Source organism: Rhineura floridana, chromosome 2, assembly GCF_030035675.1.
Source record: "Rhineura floridana isolate rRhiFlo1 chromosome 2, rRhiFlo1.hap2, whole genome shotgun sequence".
Classification (NCBI taxonomy): domain Eukaryota; kingdom Metazoa; phylum Chordata; class Lepidosauria; order Squamata; family Rhineuridae; genus Rhineura; species Rhineura floridana.
The window spans coordinates 839,510-854,452 of record NC_084481.1 but is presented as its reverse complement, the minus strand read 5'-3'; the positions used below and the strand labels follow the sequence as shown (position 1 = coordinate 854,452).

The 14,943-nt window shown below is 45.2% G+C and overlaps 1 protein-coding gene across 5 annotated transcripts in view; it reads right to left on the bottom strand.

Moving 5' to 3' along the window:
- ITSN2 (intersectin 2) overlaps positions 1–14,943 on the bottom strand; it is a 226,842-nt gene that overhangs the window by 39,360 nt on the left and 172,539 nt on the right. For all 5 annotated transcript variants that reach the window (XM_061607527.1, XM_061607529.1, XM_061607530.1 and 2 more), the window contains one exon: positions 5,424–5,530. In XM_061607527.1, the coding sequence (XP_061463511.1) occupies positions 5,424–5,530 (107 nt within the window). The remainder of the gene's footprint in view (positions 1–5,423; positions 5,531–14,943) is intronic.

The following is a 14,943-nucleotide window of genomic DNA, read 5'->3' as shown; positions in this document are numbered from 1 at the left end:
GCAAACTGGACCCTGTAGCAGAAGATCTGGTTGAGTTGGCAGCTACCAACGAGTCCTGACTGACAGATTCAACAGGTCCGGAAACCAAGGGTGTCATGGCCAATACAGGGTCATGAGAATCAGTTCCGCCCTCAAGGTCTGAACCCACTGAATTGTGCACTGTATCAACCCGAATGGAGGAAAGGCATGTAGAAGGCTGTGCAGCCACAGCATCTCGACAGCGTTTGTACCCTGAGCCTGGAGACATGGTGTTTGAGTGAAGAACCTGTCCAGCTGCATGTTTTCACGGGTGGTGAAGAGATCCACTAATGGTTCGCCCCACTGCCGCACTACCTGGTGAAAAACTGCTGGGTTCAAGCTGCCACTCCGCCTCCTTGATCGCTGTCCTGCTGAGCCAGTTGGCTACAAAGTTGTTTGTGCCTGTCAGATGTTCGGCCTTTAAGGAAGCCAGCTGTTGCTCCGCCCATTTGAACAGGTGATCTGCTTCAAACATTAGACCCCTCAATCAAGTGCCCCCTTGTTTGTTGACATATGTCTTCACAGATGAGTTGTCGGTGCATATAAGGAGATGCTTCCTTTGATCTCTGACGCGAAAGCCCTCAGGTCTAGCCTGATGGCCTGTAACTCCAAGACATTTATACTGAGCTCCAATTCCGCCACTGACTGGGTGCCCTGTGCCACATGGTGATCCAGGTGAGCCCCCCATCCATATAGACGCACATCTGATGTCATGATTATATGTGGCAGATCTTCCAAGCTGACCCCTTGGGCCAACCACTGGGGGTTCAACCACCACCTGGCTCTGCCCTCACTGCTGGAGAAATTATTATCAAGCTTCTGTGCCCAAGTAGAACCACATCCTGGTGGGGTAGAAGAAGCTGTTGTAGTGTCCTCAAGTGGAATTGAACCCATGGAACCACGTCGTATGATGACACCATGATCCCTTGGAGATGAGCTAGAAGCATCAGGTCCTTCTCGGGAGATGCTGCTGCTTTCAGAAGCAGTAGGTTGAGTTTCAACATCCTTTCTTCTGTGAGACTCATCCAGAAGAGGTGCATGTCAAGCTGCATCCCCAAGTGTGTAATCGCTTGGAATGGGACCAACATGCTCTTCTCTGTTTACCACAAAGCCCAGCCCTTGAAGCCAGGCCAAAGTAAGGTTGGTGTCTATCCGGGACTTGCTCTCTGATGGTGCCCTCACCAATATGTCATACAAGTAGGGATGTACACAGATCCCCATTGTCCAGAGATAGGCCACCAGCACCTTGGTGCTGAGGAGAGGCTGAAAGGCAACGTCTGGTACTGGAAATGTCTGTTGTCGTATGAAAACTGAGAAAATGCCTGTGTTGCCTGTGAACTGGAATGTGCAGAGAGGTCCACAGAAGTCAACCAATCCCCCTTTCTTAGAGCCGCTGTTATGGATTGAAGAGTTTCCATTTTGAAGTGTCTTTTGGACACCCACCTGTTGAGCCATTTTAGATCTAAGACAGCCTGGGTATTGCCATTCTTTTTGGTTACTAAGAAAAAAATGGAATAGACCTCTGATTTCCATTCTGAGGGCACCACTGACTCGATCGTCTGAATGCTCGGCAGGTGCTGAATGGCATCCAAGTAACTTTGGTGCTTCTCCGGTTTTTGGGAATGCGGAGTGGGCAAGAACAGATTGTGTGGAACTTGAACAAACTCTACTGCATATCCCATGGATACTGTCTCCAGCACCCATTTGTCCAAAGTGATGTCTCTCCACCAGGGGGCAAACTCCAGCAGCCTTGTTCCCATCCCGCAAGAGACCCCTGGAGGACACCAGTCAGGAGGAGGGAGCCTTTTGGGCATCCTTCTGGGGTCTCCCTAAGGAGAAAGACATGCCTCCTGACTTTGTTGAAGAGATGTGATCACCACCTCTGTCCTGTCTGACCAAGCGAAACCTGCTGGGAAACTGGCCTCTAAATCTGGAGAACTGCCTTGAGGAATGAAAAAACTGATTCTGCCTGTTCTTCCATTCATCTTTTTTAGCCATCGGTACAGCTTTCTTCTTGTCTCTAGTCTCTACAAGGTGAGCCTCCAATGACTCACCAAACATCTTAGAGCTGGAAAAGGGAAGAGCCATGAGGCGGGTCTGTGACCCTGCATCCACTGCCCATTGCCTGAGCCAAATGTTGCATTGCACCACGGTAGACACTGCCATGGACTGTGCCGCACATTGTAAAGCATCCATGGACGCATCACCGGACAACACTGAGGCATATGCCATTTTCTTTAAGCCATCCTTCACGAACTTGGGAACATCGTCCCTTGTGCCTATCTCTTCTACCCACATGAACACTGCCCTGGAAAAAACTGAGGCTGCAGCCCTAAAGCCCATAGTATCTGCCTCAAAACTCTTGCGAAGAGCCCCTTCGACCCGCTTATCACAGGGATCCATGGGCCCCCTCCCTTTCAGTGGGAATCACTGCTCAGTAAGCGAGGACCGCATCTGGTGGGTCCACTGTGGGAAAACGCAACTGTGCCATGATCCTCTTGGCAAACACATAATGCTTCTTTGCCCACTTAGCAGGTAGCTTTATTTACATGTTAACGCCCATTCTGCGTCCCACACATCATCAAAAGCCTGAGGAAAAGGAACAATAACTGGCTTCATATCAGTCGATGGGAAAGCCTTTTTAGTGCCCGCTGAAGACGACTGGGCGGGTGCATTGCCTCCCCCCTCAGTCTCTGACAACTGCAGCACTCTGTGCACCTTCAGAAGAAGGGGTTGAACAACCTCTGGGGTGAAGAGCCTAGGTTGCACCTGGGTCACCTCTAGTTCCTCTCCCGATCAGACAATGCCTCCTGTTGGCCAGTGATCTGCTTGGGCGACTGTCCTTGTACCTGTAACCCCTGGACCTTCATGGGTGTGGGGTATGCGTGTGGCTGAGTGGTCCTGTTGACTCATAACGCCCTCTAGCACCCCACTGTGTCCAGTAAGATCCTTGTCTCCTATAGGCGCTGCCTGAACCCTCCCCACTGCACAATGTGACAGGGGGTGGAGGTGTGCCATCCAGGTTGATGACAAGAGGGCGTGCCACCCCGGCTGGTAGCTAGGGTAGAAAGAGAGTGGGATCTGATATAGCTAAGGTGCGATGGCAAACTGCTATATTGCCCCTCCCTGCTTGAGCCGCTGGAGTGAGATCTGCGTTTTCGCTTTCCCTTACGGGAGTGCCTGCGGGAGTGCCTACCTCACTTATGTTTAAGGACATGGTGAATGGAGCCATGATTTCAGAGGAGATAAACTCCTTGACCCAAGACATGAACTTGGGAAACTGAGAATGGGGGGGGGCTTCCATACCATCAGCAATACTCACCCCCCTGCTGCCCCCGCTTGGGGCTGGAGAGAGCACAGGCTGATAACTTGTTGAGCCTTGTGGTGGTGGCTCACAAGAATCCATCATGTCTCCCATGTGACAGGAGTCTTGGCAGGAAAACAAGGAAAAGGCAGACGAAGCCATAAAATGGCGGCCATGGCTGTTCTGTCCTTAGGAAAGAAGTGTGGGAAACCGCTGCAATGAGGAGCTGCCTTAGCGGGCTCTGCTCGAACCCCTGCTGCCATGCATGATTTGATTTCGGGCTAGACACCCCCAGGCAGCATACCACACAAGTTCCTCTTCTCAGAAGGGGAGGAGCCGGAGACCCCGCTCAGTATGAGTGTTGTGAAAATGTGGCTCCATGGAGCAAGAAGTCAGTTTCCTTTCAAAAGTGGCTGCCACTGTTGCTGAGGCACTGCAGCTAGCCACACACCGCCAATGTTGGAAACGCCTTACACGGTGCCAAAAAACCCAGCCAGGCTCAATGATCCTCCCAAGCCCCAGACCCATGGTGTGAAGGGGGGGGGAAGAAGACAAACGGTAAAGGATGGAGATGGAAGAGAGAAATAAATAACAAATTCAGGAGAGGAGAACTACTGAAAGCAGAAAGAACAAAAAACAGCAGAAACAGATAAAAGGAAGCTCTGAACATAGAGAAGACCCAACCTTCACAGACCACAGGCAGGGCCAGTCTGGAGGGCCGGATGACTCCTCCCCTGAAGAGGAGACAAAGAAGTTTCAAGACCCTGCCTGTCACAACCAGTAGGAGGAGTCATCCCTAACCAGGAGTATCCTCCAGCCCTATCTAGCAAAACAGACATTTACAAATTTCTGCCACCTGTCATGGCCCCGTCAGAGGACTCCTCCGATGAGGATGACTCAGGAGTAACGGCAGCGGACCCAGGTGCAGCAGACTCAGAAGGAGACACAGAGGAAACTCCTGAGAATCCAGCTCCTTCTCCCCCTCAGCTGCAGAGCACCCCAGGGACAGCAGAGGCCCTGCAGCCAGACGCAGACAGTGAACAAGATACTCCCCCCTCACCTGCAGAACGTAGACAGCAGAAGGTCAGGCAGAAGAGAGGCAGGCCTGTCTCCTTAAGGCCCAAACGCTGAGGGCTCACACCTGCGGTCCAACCTGCTCTTTATAAGGCACACCTTGGCTGCAGCTTGTTGCTGACTGCAACGTCAGGCGTGGCTTCTGTGTTCCTAGTTTCCTTGCAACCTCTTTTGGACTGACCCCTTGGCACTTGATCCCGGACCTCTACTGACCTCGCTTCTGGACTCCTGACTCGGCAAGTACGCTTCGGACAAGCCTGGCCCTTATCAGCTCCCCTCCTCCTAGACCTGGCAGATTTATGGCCAGACCGCCGGCTAAGGACTTTGCTTCCCTGCCAACCACCCAGGAATTTCCATCCCCCCACCGGCACTGCTGACGCAGTGTAGAGCTGACACCACCCCTTCAATGCAACTTTTTGCTTCTGACCCCACATTTTCTTCAGACATGCTTTTGATTCTCCTCAGCTGGTGTTACATTTAGTCACCTTGACATCACATCATATAAGACTACAAACTGAACAAAAAGATTCCTGAACAGAAACATAAAACTGAGGAGCAGGAGAGTGGACCGGAGAGACAACCCATTCTCTGTTTTTAGACCAAATGTTAAAAATTACAGCTAAGATGCTACTGAGAAGTCAGGAATATTCTTGATGTCTCCAGAGGCTCTTCTCTTTCAGCTCAATTGTAAAAGACAAGTTTTGCATGCAGACAGTCCCAGGTTCAAGTGCCAGCATCTCTGATTTCTCAAGAAGCGTGGCTGGAAAATACTTCTGTCTTAAAGCTTGCAGAAGAATCAGATCAGACAATATTTGTTAATGGCCCTGGTCTTTCTGAACTGTTATAAGCATTTTTATTAGGGCTAAATATGGCCTGCATGCAATAGTATACATGTCTACTCAGAAGTAAGTCCCATTGAGTTCAGTAGGGCTTACTCCCAGGTAAGTGGGTATAGGATTGTTATTTTATTTCTTTGGACTGGAAGAACTAAAAACACAAAAACTAACAAAACAGCAGTAGCACTTACTTCAATAACTTTGTATTCGATATTATGAGTTCCTTCCAGTTGCCAAAAATTAATCCCATTTCTGATTCGGAGAGACAGCCTGCTTCAGCCATTTGTTTCTGGAAAACCTACATTCAGAAGGATACAGGAAGAGGAAAATGAGTTTTAAATACAATGGCATGCTTCTAATAAACTGTACTTCTCTCCCAAATTATGAACTGTTTGATAACTAACAATAGCCTCAAAACTGAACTTTTCATTGGTTCTTAGAACTATTGTGTATTTTTTGCCAGCTATTTCTTCTAACATACTTCTCTGACCAAATATAAAGAGGACAAGGTTCTCACTCTAGCATCCATCAGCTGTGTGGAAGAGCTAACTGCTAACAGATGCAGCTGTTCTCACTTCAGTAGCACTAGGATGTGACAACATTCCTTCCTGCACTGCTGTTGTGAAGTCTGTGTAGTTGTACCTACAGTATTAGATTTGCTTCTATGGGGAGCTGGAAGCTTCTAGAATTTTTGTGAGGGAACTGCTGCTGATGCTCCCTCCCCACTCAAAAAAGAGAGACACTCATGCCTTAAGAGCTGGGATAAACCTTCTCTTGCTCTGAATTTTCCTACTGTCACTAGTCTGAATTGAAGTAGGCATGGACACCATGATTAGAGGGCAGTTTATGTGTCTTGCACAGGTGACCAATCAAAGGACAACAGTTTCATGTTAATCAACCTGTCTTTCAGTCTTTGTGATCTCTGTGCTGTCACACATATGGAAGACTAGTGAGCTTACTATTTGGAGTGGGTGCAGTGTCCCTAATGTGAACAGATTTTGGAGAACCAAACTTCTACAACAGTCCCTGGGAGTATATCAAAAGTGTAATGCTTGATTAAAGTGGAAGAGATATCTGCAAGGCACAACTGGGCCATTATAGCACCTCTTGACAAGGCTGACTATTTAGGCATATCCCTCCTGGAATGCGCCTTAATAGTTAACGGTATTATCTGGTCTTCAGCTTATAGCAGAAATTAATCATGCAGATGATTAATTTATTAGTTTCTGTTATAAGGTGAAGACGATATGGCTGGAGGAAGAAACATAAACAGGCAATTAACACCTTTTGAAAATATAATAAAAGGGAAACTAAAGGAGTTTTATCAAATATATATAAAATATTATTGGCTACTACTGTGCCAATTGAATCTGTAAAGCAAAAATGGGAAGACAAATTTAATATCCGTATAATGGAGAAAGAATGGGCATATATATGCAATAAAGTTTTAAATATATATATTTGTGGCCTTGAGGGGAAATGTTTATAAAAGTTATGGTACTGTACATTTGTCAGAATAGCCAGAATGTAACCAAATATGGTTACACCAAAGTGGTGTAACTTTCTCCTCTTGGACACATGGGCGGTCATACAATGATGGGACTCTCTCTCTGATTAGATTGATTTGAGCTTTGAACTTTCATATTTTGTGGTGTTATTTATTGATACTGTTGAAGTTTTTTATTATTATGTTCTGAATTGTTTTTTATTCTATTGTTTTATTTTTGCTATGGAAGCCGCTTTGAAGTTACCTGGTGAAGAAAAGCAGCATGCAAATATACTAAATAAATAAACAAATAAATAATAAATAAATATGTTGGAGGTATAGAAGGAGAGGGACATTTGCCCACATTGGACAGGAATGCCCCCATGCAAAAAAAAAAAAAATGAAATAGTAATACTATTTTTAGATGCAGAAAAAGTCTTTGATAATATTGAGTGGTATTTTTTACTGGAAACATTAAACTCAATTTTAATTTGGGGACAGTTTTTAGAATACGGGTACAAGACATTTATTCAAACCCAAATGCAAAAGTCTGCATCAGTGGGACAATCTTGGCAACATCTTTATTTTGTGTATCATTACCAAGATATACATAATGAAAAAACAGAATATTGAAGACAAAGTTACTATTAATAACTAATAATAATCTTCTTATCCTGCTTTAGCACACTTTTAACTTCTGATCATCCAAGAGTCCAACTGCCTCCCTAGACTGGTTCCTGCTTTTAATGTTTTTTTTTTAGTAATTTTATTTGTGCATTTTCAATAATACAATCTTACTCAAAAGAACCCGTAACTCCTCCCCTCCCCTCCACCCCAGACATTCCATGTATATATATATAGAGAGAGAGAATTGTGAAAGCAATGAACAGAAATTCACCCAAACTTGCTCTGGATCCCTATAAGGATTCCATTAATCACCTAAAAATATATGCACATAATTGTGACTAACAAAACAGAGTTTTTCATTGTATTACCAAAACATTTCGGCTTCCGCCTTCATCAGCTACTAACATACAAATGCTGCTACCAAGGTGGCAGTTATAGAGCTTTGAGGATGGAACACTCAGAGGCTCTCACCACCAAGCTCCCCTTTGTAAATTTAGATAATCCCCCACACCACTAGCAGCAGCATCTTAGTTAAGAACAGCATCTGTTCCACATTTGGGGCATTTATTGAGATAAAGGTTCCTATAAAAGATTGATCCAGAATTCCTTCTATAAAAAGATAGAAGTCCACAAAAAGATGCAGACTGTCACATCCCTTAAGATTTCCTTTGCTTTGAAGTCCAAATCTGCTTTTTTTGCTACAATTGTTACTCGTCAACAGCATCTCTGATGGTGAAACATTATGTGTTTCTTGCAACATTAACACCAATGGTCAGATCTTTAGCAAGCTTATGCAGCCTAGCATGCTTGATAGAATTTCCCATTCCCTTTATGTTTAAGGTGGTTACTTTAAATTGGTTAGCCATAACACAAAATCACATTATCAGTATATTGCCTCCAAGCCCACTTCCTCTGTTGTATGTTTTGCCTCGTTGCACCCTTCCGATTGCCTCCTCCCCAAACTAAAATACACGAAGAGGCAACATGGCTGAACCTTTAGCAAACTTACACCTACAGAGTTGCATCTGGAAGAACTCTCAAAAGAAATTCCTCTCAGGCTACAAAAGTCTAAGGGAAGGCAACTAGTTGCCCACCCATAAACCATTATTATTTGCCTGAACTAAGCTGGCCAAGCTCTCCTGGTCCAGGAGTGGTCATAGTTGTCTCACCAGGTACAGCCGATAAAAGGCCATTCTAGCCACTGAGACTACCTGGGCCTCCAGTGACAGAGCTGGACCCGGACAGAGCTAGACTCATCTAGGCAATTGATTGATTTTTCAGACATGGGAGCCACTCACCCACAGTGCTTCTGCCTTGCCAGAATTCAAGCTCAGCTTATTTTCCTTCATCCATCCCACTGGTCCAAGGCCCACACAGCCTCCCCTGATTCAGATGTTATGGAGAGGTATGGAGCTGAATGTCATCAGCATACTGATGACACCTTGTTCCAAAACTCCTAATGAATGCTCCCAGCTGCTTCATATAGATATTAAATAGCACTGGGGATAAGATTGGACCCTGCGGCACCCCATAGTGCAACTGCCAGGGGGCCAAAAAACAATCACCCAATGCTACTCTCTGGATTTGGTCCTGTGGGTTGGACTGGAACCACTGTAACATGGTACCCCCAATTCCCATTCCATGGACCCAGTCCAGGAAGATACCATGGTAAATGGTATTAAAGCCACAGAGAGACAGTGAAGCAGGAGAAAGGTTTCATTCTCCCTGTCCCGCTGTCTGTAAAGGTCATTCATCAGGGCAACCAAGGCTGACTCAGTCCCATGGCCAGGCCTGAACCCAGATTGGAATGGATCTAAATAATCTGTGTCATCCAAGAATGCCTGCAGCTGCCCCACCACTACCCTCTCCACCACCTTCCCCAAGTTGTGGATATTTGAGACTGGTCAATAGTTATTCCAGTCCAAGTAGTCTGGGGCTGGTTTTTTTAGGAACACCTCCTTTTTCAAGGCCACAGGGACCACCCCCCTCACTCTGGACCCAACCAGTCAAACCACCTCTACTAGATTTAATAAGCCAGGAGGAACAGGGATCAAGAGGGCACATAGTTGGATGTGTAACTGCCAGCACCTTGTCCACATCAGCTGACTGAATAAGCTGAAACTGATCCCACAACACATTACTGACTCCAGCATTGGGTTCTTCATCTGAAACTGCAACAATAGCAGAGTCAAGGTCACTCTGAAGTTGAGTGACTTTATCCTCAAAGTGTGTAGCCAGTTGGTCACAGAGAGTCCTTGAATGCTCCAAAGGCCCCACCCCCCCAGTAGGCTGCCTGTTGGGGGATGCAATGCAAGATGCAAAGTGAGCCTTCTTCGCAGCCCGCACTGCCACATGTTAGGCATAATTCTGTGCACTAACCAGTGTTCGGTCGGCTTCAGAGAGGATGCTTGGGAGTGATCATGTCAGCTGCCCGTCTGATCTCGCCATTCCATAGCGAGACCAGGTCTTCAACAGGATCATCAGCTTTCTCTGGAACATATCAGGTTCCAAGGGTGGGCCATCCAAATGGGCCCACCACCCTTACAGGAGGGAACTGCCACTACCAGTCTAAACCTCACCAGTTAACGGTCTGATCATGACAAGGGAGTGCATTGCATACTCCCTACCTTCGGTCCATCCTTCATATCACTTGGACTACATCAAGGGCATGTCCTGCTCAATGTGTTGGACTGATGACCATTTGAAACAGCCCTTGGTTGTCACAGAGGCCATGAAGTCCCAATGGCTACCTCCGCATGGATGTTGAAGTCACCCAGAACTATTGTCCTGGGGTTCTCCAACACCACACCAGAGACCACTTCAGCCAGCTTAGTCAGGGATGCCACTGAGCAACAGAGTGGTTGGTAAACCAGCGGCATCTCCAGTCTCTGTCTCCCTGGCCCAATACCAGGTGCAGACTCTCTATGCCCTGCTAAGATCATGATGTTTCCTGGTGAAGGAGATGGTGCTTCTATAGACAGTAGCAACACTCCCTTGACACCCCTCCAGTCTAGCTTGGTGCTGTACCAAGTATCCAGATGGGCACAGCTGAGTTAGGTCAGGCCCACCTAGCTCACCCATCCAAGTCTTGGTGATATATGCCAAGTCAGCTTCTTCATCCATTTCAAGTCATGGATGAGCATGGTCTTATTATGGACTGACCTAGCATTCAATTATAGCGCCACCAGACTAGCGGACTCAGCAGATAAGCCACCAGTAACTTCTAGAGGAGTGAGAGGGCTGAGGCAGGGGACAAGGACCAAACATCTAGATCTCCACCCCAGATGGTGGTCAGTCCCTCCACTCTGACTCTAACTTCCCCTGCCCATCACCACTGAGATTTGGGCAGCATCTTCCTAACTCCCTGTTACCTGTCCACCCAGATACACCCAATCACCATCAATATAAAATATACAGCTGGGAGATTAGGGAGACAGATAAAAAATGAGGCCCATTAGTAGGTGCTTCCCACACTATGAGATGGAAGATAATAAAGCCGTTCCAACACTCCCCTGCATCTCAGTGGGAACACCAACAAACCAATAAGAACATAAGAAGAGCCTGCAGGATCAGGGCAGTGGCCCATCTAGTCCAGCATCCTGTTCTCACAGTGGCCACAGATGCACGTGGAAAGCCCGCAAGCAGGATCTGAGTGCAAGAGCACTATCTCTTCCTGTGGCTTCCAGCAACTGGTCTTCAAAAGCATGCTGCCTCTGACTAGGGTGGCAGAGCACAGCCATCATGGCTAGTAGCCACGGATAGCCTTATCCTCCATGAATTTGTCTAATCTTTTTCTAAAGCCATTCAGGTTGGTGGCCATCACTGTCTCTTATGGGAGCGAATTCCACAGTTTAACTACGCGCTGGGTGAAGAAGCACTTTCTTTTGTCTGTCCTGAATCTTTCAACATTCAATCTCATTTCATGAGTTCTATTATTATGAGAGACGGAGAAAAACGTTTATCTACTTTTTCCATGCCATGCATAATTTTATACACTTCTATCATGTCACCGCTGACTCGCCGTTTCTCTAAACTAAAACCCCCCAAATGTTACAACCTTTCTTCATAGGGAAGTCACTTCATCCCCTTGACCATTCTGGTTGCCCTTCCCATCTTCCAGGCTCCTCTCCTAGGAAAGGATCACAGGTCCTGTCAGTCACAGTGCCCGGCCTGCAATTCTGTATCCAAGCTCACAGAGGGGACGCCCCTGCCCCAGTACCTCTCCATAGAGGCAGCCCAAAGGGGCAATCCTCTTTGGTGTCAATCCTGCTGACCATGGCAGAGCCTGCTGTTACAGTGAGGCAGACTCTGGTCCACACCCAGACCCCAGCGGTATACACTCAACCAGCAAGCAACCCTGCAATCAGCCCAAACACTCTAACCTTCAGGCAGCTACCTCACAGGGCAAACAAACTGATGCAGACAAAACACACACTCTCTCTTGCTGGCTGACAGAGCAGACCAGGCAGGAGCCAGGATGGCGCCAACTAGCCCTTCCCCCCGCTTAGTCCTACTGCAGGTTTGCTCTCTCCAACTACGATGAGCTTACTAGACATCTAAATAATGTTTGAAACCTTTAACCACTGTAATTTACCAGACTTAACAGCTGGTAGGTAGGTGCAGTCATTATACAGCCACGAGAGTGGCTGTATACTATAGCCAGCGTGGGTTTTTCACATTCAGCAATGTTAAATTGAAAAAAAAAACACCATGCCATTCTGATAATTCCCATAAGCTCATTTCAAAACAAAACCTTACAAAATTTATAGTCCTGAACTCAGAAACGCTCGCTTAACAACACTCTCAATTTTCATGGCAATACACAAAACAGTCAGAGAGAATAGAGAGTGCAAAGTCTAAAAAGAGGAAAAAACCCCAGAGCCCTTTTGGATTTTTTTCTGTCAGAGTTCTCATAATCTGTTGAAATTCATTAAAAATCAGCCATGTTCACAGAGTACCTGTAATCCTATTACTGACTTTGCCTCATACTCTGACCTTCATCTTCGGCAATTTAAAAGTTTTAAAAATGCCTGGCTGATTTTTAATTAATATAATTAAATTTTGCATTGAACTGAATGATAGTGTCGGGCATGCTCAGTAAGAACCAACTGTCAGTGTTCTAAAAGCCAGACTCACAGCTGCTTCGCTTGCCTAATCAGGGGGCCACACCCACACCAGACTTTGATTTCACTTCAGACAGTCATGGCTTCCCCCAAAGAATCCTGGGAAGTGTAGTTTGTGAAGGGTGCTGAGAGGAGACTCCTATTCCCCTGACAGAGCTCCAGTGGCTAGAGTCAGCTGCTCTGACTGAAGGTCTGTGAGGGGAACAGGGCATCTCCTAGCAACTCTCAGCACCCTTCACTAACTACACATCCCAGGATTCTTTGAGAGAAGCCATGCTGTCCAAAGTGAAATAAAGGTCTGGTGTGGATGTGGCCAGGGACAGCTTTGGTTTAAATTTGGGTGGGAGGCTACATGTGTCTGCTGTAGAATAAAAAGGTGGGGAAAACCCTGAAAAAAAAATGATAACTGTTCACAATGTTTTCATTTTGGAAAGGAAAGGGGCTTCCCCTCTGCTCAATGCCCACCCATCCAATCTCTAATTTTCTAGGTTAGATTCTCTTTGGGTTTGGGTTGGTCTTTCACAGTCCAATCCACTTCCTGTGGAGCTTGGAAGAATTTGGTAACGTGCCTCTGAGCATATGGTGAGTGGAGGCAATTAGTCCAAATAATAGAAAGAAGACATGTGCTGTGCTGATCTTGTTTTAGCAGGGAGGAAGCAACATTATTAAGATAGTTGACATAGTTCAGATAGTCACTTTAAATATGTCTGATTTCCTTTGCAATTTTAGTGAAGTTTCCAATAGGAAAACATTTTCTTTTGTTTCTATTTCTGTGAATATGTAAAATACAGCAAACACTTTGCAAAATTTACACTAAAAAAACTCCAAAAATAATTGTGGAATAATGGCACTGACTGTTCTTCAGAATAATCTCCAGTGGACATCAGGAGTTTCTCAGTTTGCATAAGATAAAACAGTGGGAGGTGAAATATATTCTAGCAAAATTCTAGGTGTGCTCTATGTTTTTAACTGACCATGCCCACCTTGCCTTAAATGAAGTGGTTTAAACATAGCAGGCTGAAAACATTCATCCTCTTTTTTTCAACAGCTAGAGTCATTGTTGAAGTAGCAACATATTGTAATCAGTCTGATTTTACATCAAACTGCAGTTTCAGATTCAACTGTTAATGCACCCAAAATAGAAATAGAACATAACCTCCAATTTGAAACACAAAAGGCTGTCTTCACCATCATATGACACTGACCAATAAAAAGGCTTTGAAATTAATAAAAATAAATTTGACACAGATTTCTAGGATGAATAATGAGGGAAATAAAATTTTCTAGATTAGATTCTCTGTAGAAACATTAGTAACACAGGAAAGAAGCAAAGTAAGAATACCAACAAACATACAAAAATATAATTCCCCATCTTTAGAGATGGTAGGTGTTGCCACCACTCACCATATGCTCAGAGGCACATGTTACCAAATTCTTCCAAGCTACACAGGAAGTGGATTAGACTGTGAAAGACCAACCCAAATTGTGTTTGCATTTTGACAAATTTGTAGGGCAGTCCAATATCTCAGAGAGGAGGTCAGGTCTCCTGCTCCCCTGGTGCATTCACGATAGCTGCCTAATTTCCCTGCATTTTAAAGTTTGATAGAAATATCTGTGGGCTATAGGTATGTTCTTAAACCGCAAGGTTTTTTGCCTATTAGTGAATATAATTATAGACTCTGGACTTAATAGTCTTGCTGGGGCTCTTTTGATGGTAGGGTGCATTATTTCACTTACTTAAAAATGTAATATGGCCCTACCAAGCAAAATATATAAAATCATTATGAATTTTGATACAACACCAAATAACTATCAATAAGTGAGAAAGAAGCTTGGGACACAATATTCCACTGACTATTTGGAATGGATGTGGAAAATATACCACAAGAAACAATGGGTGGTATGAAATAATTGCACTAATGGAACAACTTCCACTTGTGCAAAGGGTCTCCCCTCCTCTCCTCATGAGTACCCTACGCTGTCCCAAAAGGGTTGGGGAACCACCAGAACAGAGTTAGGGGGCATGCGGGGGAGAAGTGGAGAAGATTCCATTGCACAAGGAGAAATCCTTGGACTGACTGAATGATTGCCTTAGTGCTATGTTGAATACAACCTAGTAAGTGTCACCTTAAAAGAAAAAATGGACAAGTTTCTCTTTAAATAGTATCTAACTCCAGCTAGATTGAATCCGATTTACCCAGGTGCAAACAACATTGGAGGTGTTAAACAGTATATGTGGACGGTATCTATATTTTCCGATCATGGCTGAGAGTAAAGCTGTTTTAGGCTGCAATCTTAAATGAAATAGAAGCTATAACAGGATATGCCTCAACAGCATCATATCTTATCAGATGACAGCAGCTTGAGTAACTGGAGAAAGGAAAATGCCCCCATGTTAGATAATTGGATTATAAAACTGTGGGTTAACATTCCAATGGTAAATTAACAACTATTGTAAGAGTAAGGGAAGGTAGG